Raw genomic sequence first — 19,775 nt, 5'->3', positions numbered from 1 at the left:
TGGGACAGTCAGCCGACCCAGAGAAGTCAATCTTTCGCAGCCCATATCCGAACCGGCACCAAAGGAGGTAAGCCGAGTCCAAAGATATATCTCGCCCTCCGACAAAGTACACTCTAATCGAGAAAAGAAATTCCTCACTTCGAAGCCCAGAGATATCTCCAAATATATTTAACTATGGCCAATCGTGAACTTGTAAGCCGGGAGACGTCCCGCCGAGTCATGAAATCCCCATTTAAATTAAAACGCCTGGAAACACGGCTAGTATTATTTGAAATCGGATGCAACGGTTCAATAGTGTTGCGACAGAATAAGATTACATCGGCATAAAATCAAAAAAATAAATCGCCTAATCCACGATCAACGGACCCTTCGCCCCAGTTGCGGCGACCTGACGCGTGTCATGCAGAAGGCGACTCGGCATTGGCCAAAGCAGCTGCATTCCAGTTCGCTCCCAATCGGTTGGATCCGTCTCCAACGCCCGAGCCTTCTGCTCCGCCTCGTCGAGCCTGAGAATCGCTTTCCTTCTCTTCGATTTTAGACTCGCGACTTCTTCTTCCAGCTCGTCCAAACGGAGGTCGATCCTTCTTTTCTTCAGACGAAAGAATTGCAAATCCCTGCACTGTTCTTGATAGAGGCCTCCGACCTACAAAAACAAAAGACAGTTGTTTAAATCCCCCGCAAATAGGATGCCAACATCCGCATAAACGGAACGGTACCGATACCTTCTTAACAAACGCCTCGGCCTCGTCTGATTCGGCTTTACTGGCCAACGTGCCTATGAGAAATGCCTTTACACCCGACGGTGTAAATTCGAGGCATCGCGGGATCCCCAGGATGGGCGGTGCATTCCGGTTAGCTTCAACATCCCGCATACATTGCTCGCAGTAGGCGTAAAGGCTCGTCGGCATCGGAGCTATGCGCCCGAATCCAAAGGGAATCCAGTTTCTCGGGTGAGATTCTAGCAGTTTCAACTTATGATCGAAGGCCGATCTAATCTCATCAACAATGAGAAATTGTTTAAAGTACTGCGTATGTTTATCATACACAGCCTGGAAGAACTCCTCTAACCGGAGTTTCTCTTGTCGAGTAACTCGCGACATCAAAGTCCTAGGAACCCTTAACGTCGGGAACAAGGGCATCCCACGATCAAGAGCTTCTTTCTCAGTGAAAGTTGGCATATCAACACCGGCGGACGGAGATTATCCATCGATTTTAGTCGAACCAGATTTCTCCATGACACCAGTTGGAGGAAAAAGAGGACGCAAGTTTAATCTAAGGATATCTTGAAAAACCATTGGCCGGGCAGCCTATTTATACCTATCACCCCCGCCTTTTACTGGAGCAAAACTGGCAGTCGGGGCAAGACTATATAGGAAAATCACCAATTTCAAGCTAAAAAAGAAGCATATTTCCACTTTTACGAATAAGGGAAATACAAAAAAAAAATTAATACTTCCGCTTTTTGGAAGAAGTAGGAGCAAGCTGCCGAAGAAGTGAAATTCAAAAGAGAAAATATATTACAAAAGGGCCGGCGGCCCATCCAAGTTCAAGAGTCAAACAAAAAAAAAAGAAGAGCATTAGACGACTTCAACGTCATCTTAAGGATTGCCCGGGTCTGAAGGAGGGTCATCATTGGTGTCAGGAGCTCGAAGGTCGGCCTGGAAGGCTGCCGCATTCGATCCATGTGGCTCTCGGATAGATCTGGGAGCGGGATCCTCAGGCCGAAGAAGACCGTAGCCGAGCTGGTCCGGAGACATGTTCAGGTCGGCAGAGTCGAGGACGATATAGTCAAGCGCGTCTGCAACCTCATTGCACTCGACTTTCTTCGCCTTGATCTTGGCGATTTCCTCCTCGGGGATCTGAGCATGGCACTCTTTGACAAGCCTGTCAATCGTAGCCTCGACCCCAAGATCCTGGTTCAGCAGGTCTTCCTTCGGACGAACAGTGACCTCTTGCTCGGCCAGGAACGCCTTCACCCGATCTAGGCGATCTTGGGCCTTCTTCCTCGTGCGCTCAACCACAGACTGCCGATCTAGGCGAAGTCGCCAGCATTCGGATTCGCAGAATTGCTGAAGGAGCTGAAGGTCGCCATCGGCTTTCGCCTTCTCCGCAGCAAGGGTCGCATTCTCGGCCCGAAGGCCGGCAATTGTATCCTCTAAGGAAGCGACGACTCCCTCTTAAACCTTGGCCTGTTCCTCCAAGCCTCCCACTTGCTTCCGCAGCATGGCCACTTTGTCCTCAGCCTCTTTGGCGCATTTCTCCATCATCAAGAAGGCGTGATTCGCCGTAGAGCGCGACTTCACCCTCTTTTTGTATTTGAAGAAGAGAGCGTTGCCATAGGCGATCGACTAGAAAAAAGACAAAAACGGTGTTAGAATATGCACAAAATATAAAGGACAGATATAAAGGAGCGATAGACAAACCTGCAACGCGGATCGAGTATAATTCAGATAATCCTCCTTGAACTCCAGCTCGTCGAGGTCGGGCAGAATTTCCGAAGAAAACTTTAAATTTCGGCATAATTCTGCCGAGGCATAACGATCGCCAGCTACGGAGCTTTCTCCGAAGTAGTCGAAGCAGAATTTGTCTGTCTTCGAATCCTTCCGAGTTAATCGGAAAGGATCAGAAGACTCTAAGTCAGCTGCTTCGGCCGACCTCTTACGGCTCGACTGGTTGCCAGAGTCCAGAGCCACGCCCTTGCCTTTGTCGATTCTCTTCTTCTTTTTCTTCCTCCCGGCCGTGTCTCCTTCAGACAGAGCAACCTCTTGTTCGGCAGTTACGACCTCCTGCCCGGGAACCTCGCCCTCACCACCACCATCGTCTTCCAGATCCACGATCGAAGGATCAGTAGGGGCGACCTCTCCTCCGGAAGCCGATTCAACTACGGCGACCTCCATAGCCGTTGTTGTTGGTGCCACGAGCTCGGCATCCCGAGCCTGGAGGGCGGTAACCGAAGTACCTGATGATTTGGCCAGCTCCTCTGCGAAGTTTGGATACTTTCTCGGGATCCTTCCCATCGCTTATTCAACTCGCTTTCGGCTAAATTGGTCCCACGCTCGATTCTCCCCGCTAAACAGGCTTGCCACAATGTCGGAGTACTCCGGTGGGAACGTAGAAAAGTTTCGGATGCGATCTGCATAAAAGAGGAGAAGTCAGGTCAGAACGATAAGGGAATTCAAAACAAAAACGTAGATTAAGTACCCGGATCACTATTCCATCGTCGGCGTAAGCCAACAAAAGGATTTTCGAGTGAGAGGTAGTCAGCTCGGACATAAAAGAAACGTTTTTCCCAGCCTTTGAAATTGCTGACTCAGGTTCCGGGAATGACGTTCTGTTTCTCCCTCATGTTCACGGTGAAGTTACCGGCGACCCTGGATTTCTTCAATACCGTCATCTCCTCAAAGCACATGACGGGAACCCTTGTACCGACCTCAGACGCTAGGGTCAGTATTCCAACGATGTTACAAATACTGGCCGGAGCGAGCTGAGAGATCGCCAGTTTACGGCGATGAGTATATTGGGACAAGAGCTCGGGCAGAGGAAACCGCAGACGGCAGCGGGTGAAGTACATCTCGTACAGACAGATGTATCCCTTTGGAGGAGTCCACGGGCGTTGAGTCTCATGCGGAATCAGGATACTGACCCCGGATCTCCCCAAACCGCAAACGTCGAGCATCTCGTTGATGCTGCTCACAGTACTAGAGGTCGGAATTCCACCGATCTGACCTCTGTGGTCGAGGGTAGGCTGGATATCATTCAAGAAAACGCCCGGTGCGGCAAAGCGATCCTCGCCCCTTGAGCGAACGGGATTAGAAGACTCTCCGGTTTCCATGGCGGTTGCGGCGTTATTCCTACCATCTCGGATCGGAATTTCAGTTAGCTCGGGAATGGAAGCCCGAACGGGGCGAGATGATGAAGCCTCATTGCTAGGACGGCGTATCGAACGAGTGTTAGAACGAACTAGTGGTGCGACCTCACTATCAGACGAAGAGTGCAATGTCGACATTGTCGGAGTAATACAATATGACCGGAGAATTTAAAGTCGGCGGCGATAAGTTAAAAGAAAAAGAGGAGAGAGGGCAGAGCGAAATTTTACCTTTTGAGCAGAAAAGCGGAAATGAGGAAAATGAAAGGCATTGAGCAAGTATTTATAGAAGCGAGCGGGAGACAGACCTACGAAAAAATAATGATGACCTAGGCGACGCTTCGACTTCCGACCTATATGCCGCTCCACAGATGAGTGACGCGTGGCAACGTTTCCGAGATAGGTGACGATTCGGATATATTTGATTTGTTTCCCTCTTAGCTTAGGTCAGGCATAATTAGAAGTTCCATAATTCGAATGAACATTCGACCCATCGAACTGGGGGGGACTTATTGTTGGTGTAGGAATTAGCACCAACGACATACCGGCCTAAACCAAGACGGAATCGAATTAAACCAATAAATCGGGGAATCCCGGTTTATTGTCTAATTATTGCAAAGGGTGCTTCATTCCTAAAATGTAATAGACGACCTCGGATCATTAGGGTTTCGCAAACCCTAATCGAATATTTATGACAATATCTTCCGAAAATCTAAGGAAGAGGAGCATTTATTGTAACCCTAAATCCCTTGTATAAATAGAGAAGATGTCTCTATTCTAGGGCATCGATCATTTAATAACAAAAACCCTAGTTCCTCACTTGTTCTTGAGCAAACCCTAAATCGTTCATTTCTAGGTCAAGTGAATCCTTTTAATCCGTTTCAATTCGAGTTCTTGAGAGATTGTTCAAAGTGAATTTATTCTCCTTTCCTTAATAAATTAATTGTGTGAACCCTTGGTTCAACAATAACCTAGAAAAATAATCTTTTTGAAACAACTTTTTATTCCTAGAAAAATCATCTTTTAGGAATGGATGGAGTATATTTTATTGGTATTTTTGGAAAATAAAACTCTTAATTTTTTTTTTTTGTAAAATGAAATACTTATTTTAGTGTATCTAAAAGAATTCTCAAAATAATTTGACAAAAAAAACCAATCTGCATCTCTAAGTTTTATATATGGAAAAAACCCTATTTTCTCTCTAAAATGGCGCCGGCGGTGACTTGCTTTGCGAAGTAGCGGATGGCTCTTCCATGGTCCAACAGCGGTTTCTTCTTCGTCTATGTTGGGTGTGTCTGGTTATGGTTGGTCGAAAATTCGGAAAGGGAGATCCGTGATGGTGGATTTGTGGGTATTGGTTAGAGATTGTGGGAGAGGGATGGGAGATCGGATTGGATTGGGATTCATCTCTGAGTGGGTTCTGGGTTCGATTATGGAAACGTCAAAGGGTCGTGGCAGAAGTCAGGCCAATTAATTTATGGAATGTCGGTTATAAAGTAATATCAAAGATTCTATGTAAGCGTTTAAAAAGGTACTCCCGATACTAATCTCTGAAACACAATCAGCCTTTGTTACAGGCCGGTTGATTTCAGATAATATTTTGATAGCTCAAGAGATGTTTCATGGGCTTCGGACGAACCAGGCGTGTAAGAGTAAGTTTATGGCAATTAAGACGGATATGAGCAAGGCGTATGACAGAGTGGAATGGGAATTCGTAGAGAGATTACTTCGAAAGTTTGGTTTTTCGAGAAATGGATTGCATGTATTATGTATTGTATGTCTTCGGTTGAATATCGGGTTTTGGTGAATGGGCAACCCCAGGGCTCTATCATTCCAGGTAGAGGTTTAAGGCAGGGGGACCCATTATCGCCATATATTTCTATTCTTTGTGAAGAGGTGTTAATTGCAAATATTAGGAGAGCGGAAGGTGCAAAAGAGATTTCTGGGATTAAGGTGGCAAATAAGTGCCAGCCCATTTCTCATCTATTATATGTTGATGACAGTTTCTTCTTCTGTAAGTCTAATAGGGAGCAATGTGCGGTTATATTGGATATTCTTGAGAGGTATGACTCGGTTTCAGGCCAACAGATTAATTTTGCAAAGTCGTCAATACAATTTGGACATAAGGTAGATGAGGCTACCAAATTGGAGGTTCAGGAGGTTCTTGGAATCAAAAACATGGGGGGGGGGGGAACATGGTCAATAAAGGTATGCATTGGTGGGCTTGGGCGAAATTATGTGATAGTAAGCAGTTGGGTGGTTTAGGATTTCGGGAGTTCAGGATTTTAAAGGTTTTCAAACTCTCTTTTTGTAAAGGTTTTCAAAAGTCGATATTATCGGAATTCGAATCTAATGGAGCAGATTCGAACTTACACCCCAATGTATGGTTGGAGGAGCATTATTTCAGCTAGATCTCTGGTGAATAAAGGACTTATTAAAAGAGTCGGATTAGGAGATTCTATTCCTATATGGACTGATCATTGGATTCCCGCTCAATTCCCGAGACCAGCTTCAAGAAATGGGTCGGTTATGGACCCATCTGTACAGATAACAAAATTTGATTGATCATGAAAGGAACATGTAGCGCATGGACTTACTTAGAGAACATTTTGATTCGTCGGAGATCTCCTTAATTAATGCAATCCCTTTTGGTAGTAATCTAATGGCGTATTCTTTTGGGTGGAATTTTACAAAGAATGGAAAATATACTGTTAAGTCGGGGTAAATTGCAACAAGAATGGTGGTATCTCATCAATCAAAATCTGAAGTTTGTGGCCTGGAGCTTTCACCATTATTTGCTAGGGTTTGAAAAGTGAACTGTCCACCTAAAATTAAACATTTTATGTGGCAGTGTTTATCAGGGTATATATCGGTGTTTGCTAATTTACAGAGGCGGGGAATCAATATTGATCCCAGTTCTGCACGGTGCGGTAACCAGATGGAGACAGTGAATCATTGAATCTTTGATTGTCCTCCGGCTCGACAATCGTGGGCTCTGGCTAATATACCTACGGGTCCTATGGCTTTTCCTTCATATTCGGTATATGAAAATATGGCATAGTTGTTTGGGTTTGACAATCTTGTAGTTGGGGATGCTAGTTTTCCCTGGATGTTGTGGTATATCTGGAAAGCCAGAAATGTAAAGTTTTCGACAATGTGGATGAATGTCGGATAGGTTAGCAAAGGATGAGGCTATGGCCTGGAACCAGGTGCAAATTGTGGAAACGGGTCAGGAAACAATTACAATTAGTAGGACTAATGGACCAGTAGGTGAATTATACCCTTTGGTGGCAGGGTATAGATGCTACCTAGATGGATCATGGAAGTCTGCAGACTAGAATGCAGGATTAGGATGGTTTTTCCAGCAACCTCGGAATGCGCCACTAGCTATGGGGGCCCAAACTACAAGACAAAGTCTATCTTCTCTCCACACGGAAGTAGATGCTCTTGTCTGGGCAATGAGATGTATGATTGGGCATAATTTCAATTAGGTCAAGTTTTACACTTACTGTTCAGACTTGGTGAAGATGGTGTCTTCTCCTGGTGAATGGCAGACTTTTTTTACGTATTTGAAAGACATAAAAGCTAGTAGGGTAGAATCCTTATCTTTTTCATTGTCTCTTATTACAAGAAATGCAAATGTATAAGCGGACCTTTTGGCACGCAACGCTTGTGTCAGTTCGCAAGCCATCAAATTTGTAAACAATGTTCCGTCAGATTGGCTCGTTTGAGTTAATCTTTTAATATGATGTTGAAAAACAAACAAAAAACTACCAATCTGTCACTATGTGATTTTCAAAACAAAGAATTCATAATGTAAATAAAATATGTCACATCATACAACAAATCTGTATGTACACTAAAAGTCATTTTAGCAACATTTTCTTGTCTTAATAAATCTGTTATCAAATAGCATATTTAATTTTTAAAAGAAAAATCTTTCATAATGTAAAAGAAATCTCTCATCACATGAAACAATAATATACTCATAATAGGTCAATCTAGCAATTTATTTTTTATTAAAAAAAAAATCTGCTATCATTCCACAATTTTTTGATTAAAAAACAGTCTGTCATAATTAAAAACAAATCTGTTATCACTATAAGTCAATCTACTAATTATTTTTTGGTCAACAGATCGGGCATGTTATGACAGATTTATTGTGTCTTAAGAAAACCTGTAGCCACTGTTAAAACAAAAGCTGTTGTATAATCAGAAAGTCTGTCGTTACGTCGACAATAAGTCTGTCATGGAAAACAAATCTGTAGTTAAAATTAAATTTGCGGTAACCTAAAACAAGAACTATGTGGGATAAAATAAGTATGTCCTAAAAACTCTGTGACGAAAAAAAAATCTGCCACCAAATAACAAATCTGCGGCAACTGAACGGCAAATTTCTTTAAAACTAAAATAAAAATCCAAAATTTTGCATAAAAAGAGATTAAGGGTATTTTGGTATTTTAATTTTTTCCTATCAAAGAGATTAAGGGCATTTTGTGCATAAAAGAGCTCAAATAACTATAATATTGTTTGAGTTATATAGGTAATTAAACCCTTAATTAAGGTCAAATGAGTTTTTCCTTTATTTTAATTACATATATCGTATAACATATCTATGTAACACCTATGTGTTAAAAGTAGAGTATTTGTTATCTATGACAAAGGACTTGATAATAATTAAGTCAAAGGAGTGGGACTATTTTCGTAAATAAATCGATATAGAAGAAGGGTAAATTGACTATATCTACCCTATCGGTGTAGCATGGTAGCGTGTATTGTGTTGGTTACGAGTCATCATTACGAATTTGAAACAGTCTCGATTATGGCGTCAATTCATGGTGTTTGAGGAGTGAAATAATTTCATTGGTATTATCAAGAAACGTATATTTTTTTCCTGGGGTTCTTTGTTTGTTTGCAAGCGACAGAGAAGGGTGAGGAACGTCGAGATATTGAAGTGATTGGTGTTCGAGTACTGACGGCGAAAGGGTTCGCAAGTACTTCCAATTGCATTATTTGAACGACTTGGCAAACCATCTTGAGTCCGAGGAATTGAAAAAAATTAAGCAGTCGTGATACAAGATTGGAATCACTCCAAACTTTAGATCATTTAATGATCAAGAGATTCCAAGCTTAGCTTGCGGAAGGTGGAATTCACGAGTTGGCCAGAAGCGCTTTCTCGTGATTCAAGGGGTGGTACATGGGATAGTTTAGGAGATTGACTCGCTAAATCGGTGGGATAATCGCCTCACTCGATAAATGGACAAATGAAGGTTGTTGAATCACACAACAAACTCAATCCGCAGGTTTCGAGGTAGTGGTTGTGGTCAAGTTCGTGTGCGTGGTCGCGGTAGGGGCGGGGTAGAGCCTCCGGGTGCGACGAGAGCATGGGCTAGAGTACCATAGTAGAATTTTTTTGTGTATCGCAGACGTATAAGAAGGGACCGCTGGGTGAGGCTAGTGTGAGAGCCGAGGGGTTTAGGTTTGGCCGGAGGGGTGCTGATTTGGCTGGGAATCCGGTTGGGGTTGTTCCAGCAGGTAGAGATCAAGGTCGAGATGATCGTCTAGAGAATTTGCTAGCATAGTTGCTGGTTCAGTAATACACAGGAGACAGTTGGACATGTGGGGGTCAAGCAGATTAGATTCGTTCACAAGTTTTTCGATTGAGTTGGAATCGGGGAAGATGTCGTTGTCTAAGGTACCCTACCAGATGGCTCCAGCAGAGACCGCAGAGATGAAGATGCACATGGAAGAGTTGTTGGATAAGGGTTTTATCCAGGCAAGTACTTCACCGTTGGGAGCATCGGTGTTGTCTGTGAAGAAGAAGGACGGTAGTTTTGGTTGTATACCGACTACCGAGGGTTAAACCGGTCACTGTGAAGAATTAGTACCTTGTGCCGTGGATTGATGAGTTGTTAGATAAATTGAGGGGGCTACTTCGTTCTCCAAGAATGACTTGATGTCGGGTTATTATCAGATCCCGATAGATTAGGTGGATGTTTGAAAAATGGTGTTTCGGATGAGGAATGGACACTACAAGGTTGTGGTCATGCTATTCAGATTGATGAATGCACTAGCGACGTTCATGAAATTGATTAATAGTGTGTTTCAGGTGTATCCGTACGAGTTCATGATCATCCTCATCAACGATATTTTGGTGTATTCGAAGATTGCTGATGAGCACGAGGTTCATTTGCAGACCATGTTGGAAGAGGTGCGGGAGCAGAATCTTTGAGCAGGTGCATTTTCTGGAAGGACAAAGTTGGGTCTGAGACCGACGAATGCTACCGATATCCAGAATTTTCTCGGGTTAGCCGGTTATTACTGGAAGTTCGTGAAGGGTTTCGCAAGTATGGCTCAAGCGATGACTAAGTTAATAGGGAAGGATGTTCGTTTTGTGTAGTCACAAGAGTGTGAGCGGAGTGTCGCAGACCCGAAGGTCATGTTAACCACTACTCCAATGTTGGTGTTACCAAGTTGGGTGAACAATATGTGGTGTTGATGCAGCAGGGTAAGGCGATAGCCTATGCTTCGAGGAAGTTGAGGAAGCATGATGGCATTTATCCTACCCATGACTTGGAGATGGTTGTGGTGGTCTTGCCTTGAAGATTTGGAGATCTTATCGTTACGGCGGGAAAGTCTAGGGGATGATGGATCATCGGAGAGTGTAGTACATCTTCACTTAACTGAAATTGAATCAGAGGCAGAGACGTTGGATGGAAATAGTGGCGGACTATGATATGGAGATGGCTTACCATCCTAGTAAGGCTAACTTGGTTGTAGTTGCCTAGAGTAGGAAGCATGCAAATTTAGCTCAAGAGTAGAATATGGAGACCTTTGTGAGTGAAATTAGTGCTTTGGGGTGTTTCAGAACACACATTAGGGTTAAAGGCAGCAAACCAGGCGGATCTTATGGCCAATGCTCGAGTTGCTCAAGAGAAGGATGAGCATCTGATTATTGCATCAAATGATATAGAGTCAAAGTATCAGATCTTAGCGAGATGGACAATTCTTGAGAGTTTAAGGCATAATAGTTTAAATTAGGCTCATGCTAATATGATTTCGATTAATCTGGAGTTACTATATGTACCGGAGCCTCAAGCGGTATTATCATTGGGTCGAGATGAAGAAGGATGTTGCTAACAGGGTCGTAGAGTGCCAGTTAGTGAATGCAACGCATCAAATACCGGGCGGTTTGTTGTAGAGTTTCCCCATTCCGGAGTGGAAGTGGGATATAGTCACGATGGATTTCGTGGTACGATTGCTGGTTTCTCTATTTAAAAGATGCTATTTGGGCCATTCTATACCAGACGACTAAGTGTACAAATTTCCTAGCCATTAAGAAAATCGACGGAGCGAAAGTTTTGGCTAAAAAGTATGTACATGAGATAGTGAAACAGAAGGAGATGGGCACGAATATGCATTTGAGTACATTGTATCATCCTCAGACATATGTTCAATCTGAGAAGATTATTTAGACACTCGAGGATTTATTGAGGATGTGTGTAGTGGATTGGGATGGTCATTGGGTGATTCACTTGGAATTGGTCGATTTGCTTACAACAATAGCTACCAGGTGAGTATTGGGATGGCTACTTATGAGGCGTTGTATTGGAGGCCATGTCGTACACCTCTAGGATCGGCAGAAGAGTTATGCTGATAAGTGGCGCAAGGAGTTTGATTTTGAGGTGGGAGATAGAGTGTATCTCAAGATAGCGATGTTGCATAGTCCTAACAGATCCCTTATTGAGACTAAGCTGAGTCTGAGGTATATGGGTCATTTCAAGATATGGAGCAGGTGGGACGGGTGGCGTATCAGTTAGAGTTGCTTGCGGTTAGGCAGGCATTTCACAAGGTCTTTCATGTGTCGATGCTGAAGAAGTGTTTGCATAAGGATGATGAGGTGTTGGCGAAGATTCCTGCGGATCTTCAGCCCAACATGACTCTATAGGCGAGATCGGTGACGGTTCTCAAGAGGCGGATAAAGGAACTTTGGTGTAAGGAGATTCCTTTGATGAGAGTCCAGTGGAAATGTGATGGAGTCTTGGAGGAGACTTGGGAGCTAGAGGCCAAGATGAAGGCAAGGCTCCAAAAGTGGTTTGACAAACAGTTCGCGGTTTAGACCTTCTGTTTTTGTTTCTTCTCCATGTTAGAGTTGAGTTTTGGTTTTGGATGTAACACCTTTGAATTTTTGTTTGGTTGTAACGATTATGACTTTGCAGTTTAATAAAATGAGTATTTCTTGGAGTTATATCTAATCTAGAGTTATGCTCGAGGGCGTTTAGACTTATTTGCTCGGATGATATGTGATTGCCTCGGATGATAATTCTAGAGCACGCTTTAGGGTGATGACCCGAGAGCAAGGGTGACTCCCTGGATACTGTAGCTTGAAAGTTGTGGGCCTGATAGCGAGCTGATATGACTTGAAGGTTGTGACCTAAGAGCGAGGGGAGTAGTGAGACTTCCTGGATAGCGAAGTCAAAAGGTTGAGGCCTGATGACGAGCCGGTATGATTCATAGGTTGAGACATGTGGACGGGGAAGTGATCAAGTATGAGCAAATAGGTTATGGAACGTGAGTATATTAATTCCTTAAAGCTCTCGGATGGGTCAGTAGTAGGAGTGTGGGCTATGATGATGGTTGCACGTCCTATACTGATGGATGGTGATGGAGGATTCGGGGACGAATCCATCTTAGTGGGAGAGAATTGTAACGCCCGTGTTCTGGAAAATAATATAAGACTTGAGTTTGTATAAGAATAGGAGTGGAGTCGGTTTAACTCCGGTTGATATACTAAGCTGGTCGATTTGTTAATTGAACCAACGGAGGTTTAATTAATGTCGGTTTAGGTACATCCTGGTTTAATCGGCTTCTCTTATATGTAGATTTATTGGAAATATTACAATTTATAGAGTGAGAGCATAGAAACCCTAGTATTTATAGTAGTAAACGCCACTTTTTTTCTAGGGTTTCAACTTAGTAGGTATTTTTTAAGCGGAATTTTTGACATATGCCCATTTCCTCTAAACCCTAAATTTGAAACATTATATGTCATTTAAAAAAAAATTCCGGCTTTATTTATAAAATTCAAATTTTAGGTTAGATATTTCTAATTTTTATCGTTAGGTTTTGATTAAATAAGAACTAACCAAAATTTTTAAGCCAGTGGTAATTTTCATTAATGGTAAAATGGTAATCCGGGCTGCGCTAAATCTTCGATTTTGTCTTCAAAACACTCGATTTTAATTGTTTTTTAATTAAATAAGGATTAAGAAAAAAATTATAACCTAGAGGTATTTTTCCATTAAGGGTAACTTAGTTATTTTTTTCTGAGAGCGAACGTGAGCCTTTTGACTACTCGTTTAATCGAGACTATTTTGTTAAAAAATATAAACTATGAACATAAAATAAAATTTTATTCATAGATGTTATGAAAAAATGGAAAATAAATATAGCGATTCTCTTAATCATAGATGTTGTCTACTTATGCGGGTAGACCTCCTTGGATTCCTAAGAAAATAAGATATGAAAACAAAGCTATATCACTCACATAACAAAGGTTACCTATAATATTTGTAGATGTAAATAAACTTAAATTGCTACGAAGTTGTCGATCTCGCAAATTTTTGGATTGCGTCTTATTTGGGTACAAATGGTGTTATACACAGTTCTTTTTCCTATAATAAGAATAACAATCTTTTAATATATTAAATAACAAATATACAAAACTATCTTTGATAAAACATGTTAGCTAAAGAATAATCTCATGAACATGTACCTTGGAAAACGTCTACCACTCCCCATCGAATCACACCAATCAGACATTGGTTTTGTAAAGCTTTGTAGGCCTTAAAGAAGTTAACGGCCGATGATCCAGTCAACTCACATCCTAAAATTACTCCACTATATTGGCAAGAGCAAGAATAAACATTAGGTATGTATAATCATACCAAATATATTTGTAATGAAAATGAACTATAATAAATATTTGCATAGTTAGAAAAAAATACCAAGTGTTTCGAAGATCAAAAGAAATCTTATGGTGTATTGAATATTTTTTTTTGTCATCGGCCTCTTCGTCGACATTTTGATTACCAATATCCTCTTCTTCTTGGTCATCATATTCATTAGATTCACTTGCATTATATTCCTCCTCATCATCTGTTTCTTCTTGTGTATCATCATAACCAAGATTTTTTTCGTCGCTATCACTATCATCATTTCCTTCAGTTTCAGTTTCAGTTTCATCGTTTTCATGATCTTCTTCTTCACTATTACTACTGTCGCCGTATCCATCACTCTCATATTCGTCGTCTTTCGTATCCATTATCTCATAAAAACCTTCATCTTCTTCATCATCTGCTTTTTCAGCTTGCTCATAGTCCTCATCCATTGCATCTTCTTCGTCATCAATATCATCACTGTGAATACTATCGTCGTTTGAAGTGCATCTCTTGTCAGACAGTTCATCTCGGCAAATAAACTTAAAGAGATGACGAATATAAACGGAGCTTGATTTAGACTCAGCTTGAACGTTATTTTTCTGTTCATTGTCGTTCTCTAAATGGTCCCAAGTATCAAACTTTCCTACGTGTATAACCTCTCCAATGATATCTACAAAAATAAAAAGTAATCAGTCTGAATGCAAATCCTAATGTAAAATAATATAGGAAGCAGACACAAATCATAGTCTTAGTTAATCTTAAAACATAATGTTGAAATAACTTACCGACCAAATAATCATCACAATGAGAACCATCAAATATATGTTTTTAATCGAAAAAATCAAAATACTCTCCACCTCCAACAATCAAAGCTTTCTTAATCATGGTTTGACACAAAATAATAACTTTGTATCGATGAGTAGTAGTTTGCAACACCCATATTGATCCACGACTTTGAAATTCTCGATTTCAAACTAATCACCAACAACATACTTGGAAATAAATCTATCATATAGAATACCACAGAAGGAACAATGGACCTTTTCACCCTACAAAAGTTGATATACTGGTTAAGAAAGATTATAGTATGTAATCGTAATATTTAAGATTTCTTAGTTTTATTCAAAATAATTTTTAAAAACGCATGTTATTTAGAAAATAATCAAACCTGAATACCAACTAACACCATCTTCAAACTTGGTCCAAGTTTTAAACAATTCTCCTCCCATAAGCATAACACTTTCACCTGAATTTTCAAGTCATATTTCGAAGGATTCAAACGTGACACACCACCAACAGGATGATTCTTCACCATAATGAATCCTGAATAACCATAGAAACAAATTAGTTTAGCTATTGAAACTATGAACAAAAGAATTTTTTTATTAAAAATTTGAGTAATGAAACTAAAATCTAACTTTAGTAAATCGTCCGAAGTATGAAAGTTTGGACAATGAATGGTCAAATATATATACACATATACTCGTTATATATAATTATCGTTATGAATAATGTCCTTTATTAATATGGACATTTATCTTTAACTTATATAAATCTTTTATTTTTTTATAATCTGCTCGTCCTATATTTATTATTATAAATATGTAAAATTTATATTTATCTTAGTTTAAACTTTTTAAAAACGATTAAGATAATTTCAAACTGTGTATAAATAAATAAGCAAACATATAGTATATGTAATACGTATTATTGTGAATTTTTCTATATTGAACTACTAATTGTTAGGTTTTGATGAAATAAGAGCTCACCAAAACTTTTAAGTCAGGGGTATTTTTTCATTAAGGATAAAACGGTAACCCGGTCTCAGCTAAATTTTCGATTTTGTCTTGCAAAGATTTTTTTTTTAGTTAATTAAGGATTAAGGAAAAGATTACAATTAGTGGTATTTTTCATTAAGGGTAACTTAGAAATATTTTTGTGAGATTGAATGTGAGCACTTTCGACTACTCCTTTAATAATATACTATGCTTCAGATTTAATTTAATTAGTAATATAGAAACCAAATTTTATTAAACTTGAAATTTTAGACGCTAATAGGTAAAAAAACAGCTCAACATTATTTTTACCGAAAAATTGAAGATGCATCATAAAACATAAAAATACAATTATAAGGATCAACAAATCCGAATGAATTCTAGGTTTTTTTTCTTTTTTTTTGGGACCTTTGCTTCCACTGATTATCTTGAGTACGCCAAACAAAGCCTCTTGAAAATTCTTCATATTTGTACTTCCTTGGATCAACATCTATTGAATTGATTTCCATCCAACTTTGGAATTTAGATCTTGAATTTGTATATAGCAATGTAACATCTTCTCTAACATCCTCTACAACAAAATAACAATATAAAAACTAAATAAGAAATTTTACTGAATAATCAATCTAAAATTTAAACAAAACATAATATACCTAATCCAAAAGGTGATGTAACCATAGACAAAACTGCAGTATTCTTTGACATTGCCTTCCAAACAACCACTACACAAAAAGGAAGAACAAAGATAAGTACCAAAACATAATTCTACGAACATGATAGAAAACTAAAGATTGACCTTTTTTTTAGTTGTGGAGAGAGCATAGAAACCCTAGTATTTATAGAAGTAAACGACACTTTGTTTTAGGGTTTCAACTTAGGAGGTGTTTTTTTAACGGGCTTTTTTACGTAAGTCTGTTTCCTCTAAACCCGAAATTTAAAACATTGTATGTCGTTGTTTAATGAAATTTTCGGTTTTAGTTATAGAAGTTCCGATTTTAGGTTAAAAGTTTTTATTTTATTGTTAGGTTTTGATTAAATAAGAGCTAACCAAAACTTTTAAGTCAGGGGTATTTTTTCATTAAGGGTAAAACGCTAACCCGGTCTCAGCTAAATTTTCGATTTTGTCTTGCAAAGAGCTGATTTTTTATTATTAATTAAAGATTAAGGAAAAGATTACAATTAGGGTATTTTTCATTAAGGGTAACTTATTAATATTTTTGTGAGATTGAATGTGAGCACTTTCGACTACTTCTTTAATAATATAGATTTTATGTTTAACGAAGAGGAAAATGAATAATGGAGTCTTCCAACTATGGAAGACGTAAAAAGGGTTGATTGAGTTCTGAAGATATAAAAACAAACCGGCAGTGGAGTTGATGTATTGGTCATGGTGGAAAAGTTAGCAGTGAAACTTTGACAAGCAAGCGGCAGCAAGGAAAATGTTTTCTGGCTATGAGTCAACGGTGATACAGCTAGAAGAATGGATAGGCAAAGAGGCAACTAAAGACTGTCTAGGGGTTTAAGAGAAGAAGAACAACAAATTGTCACGGAGAAGAAGAAAAAACTGAAGAGTCTCGATGAAGGTGATTCGGGTTATACAAAATTAGTGGCTTTAAACAATTAAAATTTGGGCTAAATCGTTGGTACACTAGCCCATTAGGGACTTAAGACCATCATTAATAGCAAGCTCTTAGACATAAATTTTCTTAAGAGAATATAAGATATTTTTATATAACTGATATCTTATATAAGATATTCTTTTAAGAAATTTAAGTCTAAGAGCTTGCCACTAAGGATGCCCTAACAAAATAAACAAATGGGCTAAATCATTTTTAAAACAAATTATAATCACGAGACATATCATATAAAAGTCAATGGTATCTTAAATTAAAAAAATAATTAAGATGTGGTTATTTCTTTGTTAAGTTCAAAAAAAAAATTTGAATTTAATGGACAAATGTTTTTTTCAAGTGAATTTAATACTTCATATATTACAAAACAATACACAGAAAATCTGATTCTAACATACACTTTATTACATCCAATAAATTATTAGAAAATAAAAAGTTTGCATTTCACTAATCAAAATCAGATGAATATTCAGATAATGATGCTGAATTGATATATTCCTCAAATTTTTCCAACTCAGCATCAGAAGTTCTAATACCTCATCAAGTGCATTCTCTTCATTGATTTTTTTTTTTTTTTTTTTTTGTAAACCACATTCTCTTCATTGATCAAAGGTATATTTTCCATGGAAGTATCACTATGAATTGTAATCTCTCGCCGCTTTTCTTTCTCGTTTCTTCCGGCCGCTTATCCTATTATCAGTGTGTCTCTCTCTTTCTCGTCGTTATTGTTGTCGCATTTCTTCTCAACTTAGATGGAGACTTTTCGTTTTCTGACAAAAATAACAGGGAAATACGAAACGTCGTTTACGGCTGAGTTATGGTACATTACGGCTCAGTTATGACACATTGCGGCTGAGTTGTGGTTTTTTTTGTAATTTTTCACACACATGAAAAAATATTTCTACCTCGGCGATTCCGGCGAAGAACCCTAATTCTCGCCGCTTCTCTCTCTCTCGTCTCTTTTGGCCGCTTCGATTCTCAACGAGTCTCTCTCTTGTCATCATTCCTATGTTCTAAGGAAAGAAAAGAGTTCTTGGTCCTCACATGAGGTTCTGTTCATGGTGAGAGTTGCTTTGAAGATGACAATAATGAAGACGAAGAGAGTGAACGGTAAACTTATGGCACTAACTCGTAATCTCATTACTGTCTTGTTATTTTGCCACTATATCGAAATCTCATATCCCATTCTCGGATTTTGTTTCATTTGTTGCAAAAAGGTGTCTATGTCAGATCGGAATAGGCCAAGGAAAAGGCAGAAGACTAAAAAGAATAAGAAAAAAACTGTTTTTTTCTCTCTCGAAGCCGACGAAGAACCCTAACTCTCGCTGCTTATCTTTCTTGTCTCTTCTGGCCGATTATCCTATAATCGGTGTGTCTCTCTCTTTCTCGTCGTCATTGCTGTCGCATTTCTTCTCAACTTGGGTGGAGACTTTTCGTTTTACGACAAAAAAACAGGGAAATACGAAACGTCGTTTACGGTTGAGTTATGACACATTGCGGCTGAGTTATCGTACATTACGGCTGAGTTATATTATGACTTATTGTAAGTTACGGCTGAGTTGTGGTTTTTTTTTTGTAATTGTTCACGTACAGGAAAAAATATCTCTACCTCGGCGATTCCGGCGAAGAACCCTAATTCTCGCCGCCTCTCTCTCTCTCATCTCTTTCGTCCGCTTCGACTCATACCGACGAGTCTCTATCTCTCTCTCATCGTCATTGCAATCGCCTTTCGTTTCAACTCGGCTTGAGACTTTTCGTTTTCCGACGAAAAAACAAAAGGGACCATGAAACGTCGTTTTCAACTTTTTGTCTAAGTTATGCCGCATTGTGGCTTAGTTATGCTACATTACAGCTGAGTTATGGTACATTACGACTGAGTTATGATACATTACGGCTGAGTTATGATATACTTTCTCGAGATTACAAAACGTGTTTTTCGGGAAAGACCAACAATAATTACGTACACATATTCACACGCACACGCATAATAAAGTCATAGAGTATTATGTTTTAAAAAAATTATTCAAAATAATTCAAAATGTGAATTCAAATTTTATAAACAAAATATTCAAAATAATTTAAAGTTTTTTTGTCTAAATATAGAATAATACATCACGGCTGAGTTATGCTACATTGCGGCTGAGTTATGCTACATTGCGGATGAGTTGTGATATACATTCTCGAGATTACAAAAAGTGGTTTTTGGGAAAGATCAACAATAATTACGTACACATATTCACACGCATATGCATAATAAAGTCATAGAGTATTATGTTTTAAAAATATATTCAAAATAATTCAAAATTTGAATTCAAATTTTCCAAACAAAATAATTCATAGTTTTGTGTCTGAATTTAGAATAATACGTCACAGCTGAGTTATTTACTTTTCAAGGTTGACTAATGACTAAAACTTTAATTTAAAGGGACACTTGAATGTTAACATTAGCACTGGTTATAATAATGTAGAGATTAAATATATTATAATACAATTAACAAAAATCAATAACAGCTCTTTTACATTATATATTTAATCAACTGTGTAGGCATAGAACATAAGTATA

At 39.1% G+C, this 19,775-nt stretch overlaps 1 protein-coding gene across 1 annotated transcript in view; it reads right to left on the bottom strand.

The window, feature by feature from the left end:
- Positions 1-13,346: 13,346 nt before the first annotated feature.
- LOC111830604 overlaps positions 13,347-19,775 on the bottom strand; it is a 21,520-nt gene continuing 15,091 nt past the window's right edge. The window contains exons 5-9 of the mRNA XM_023783086.1: positions 14,975-15,129; positions 14,789-14,855; positions 13,958-14,476; positions 13,641-13,751; positions 13,347-13,372 (exon numbers count right to left, since the gene is read on the bottom strand). Coding sequence (XP_023638854.1) covers positions 13,347-13,372; positions 13,641-13,751; positions 13,958-14,476; positions 14,789-14,855; positions 14,975-15,129 — 878 coding nt within the window. The remainder of the gene's footprint in view (positions 13,373-13,640; positions 13,752-13,957; positions 14,477-14,788; positions 14,856-14,974; positions 15,130-19,775) is intronic.

This window comes from Capsella rubella, unplaced genomic scaffold (assembly GCF_000375325.1).
Source record: "Capsella rubella cultivar Monte Gargano unplaced genomic scaffold, Caprub1_0 scaffold_5, whole genome shotgun sequence".
NCBI classification, from domain to species: Eukaryota; Viridiplantae; Streptophyta; class Magnoliopsida; order Brassicales; family Brassicaceae; genus Capsella; species Capsella rubella.
The sequence above is the reverse complement of the archived record's forward strand: the minus strand, read 5'-3'. Positions and strand labels throughout refer to the sequence as shown.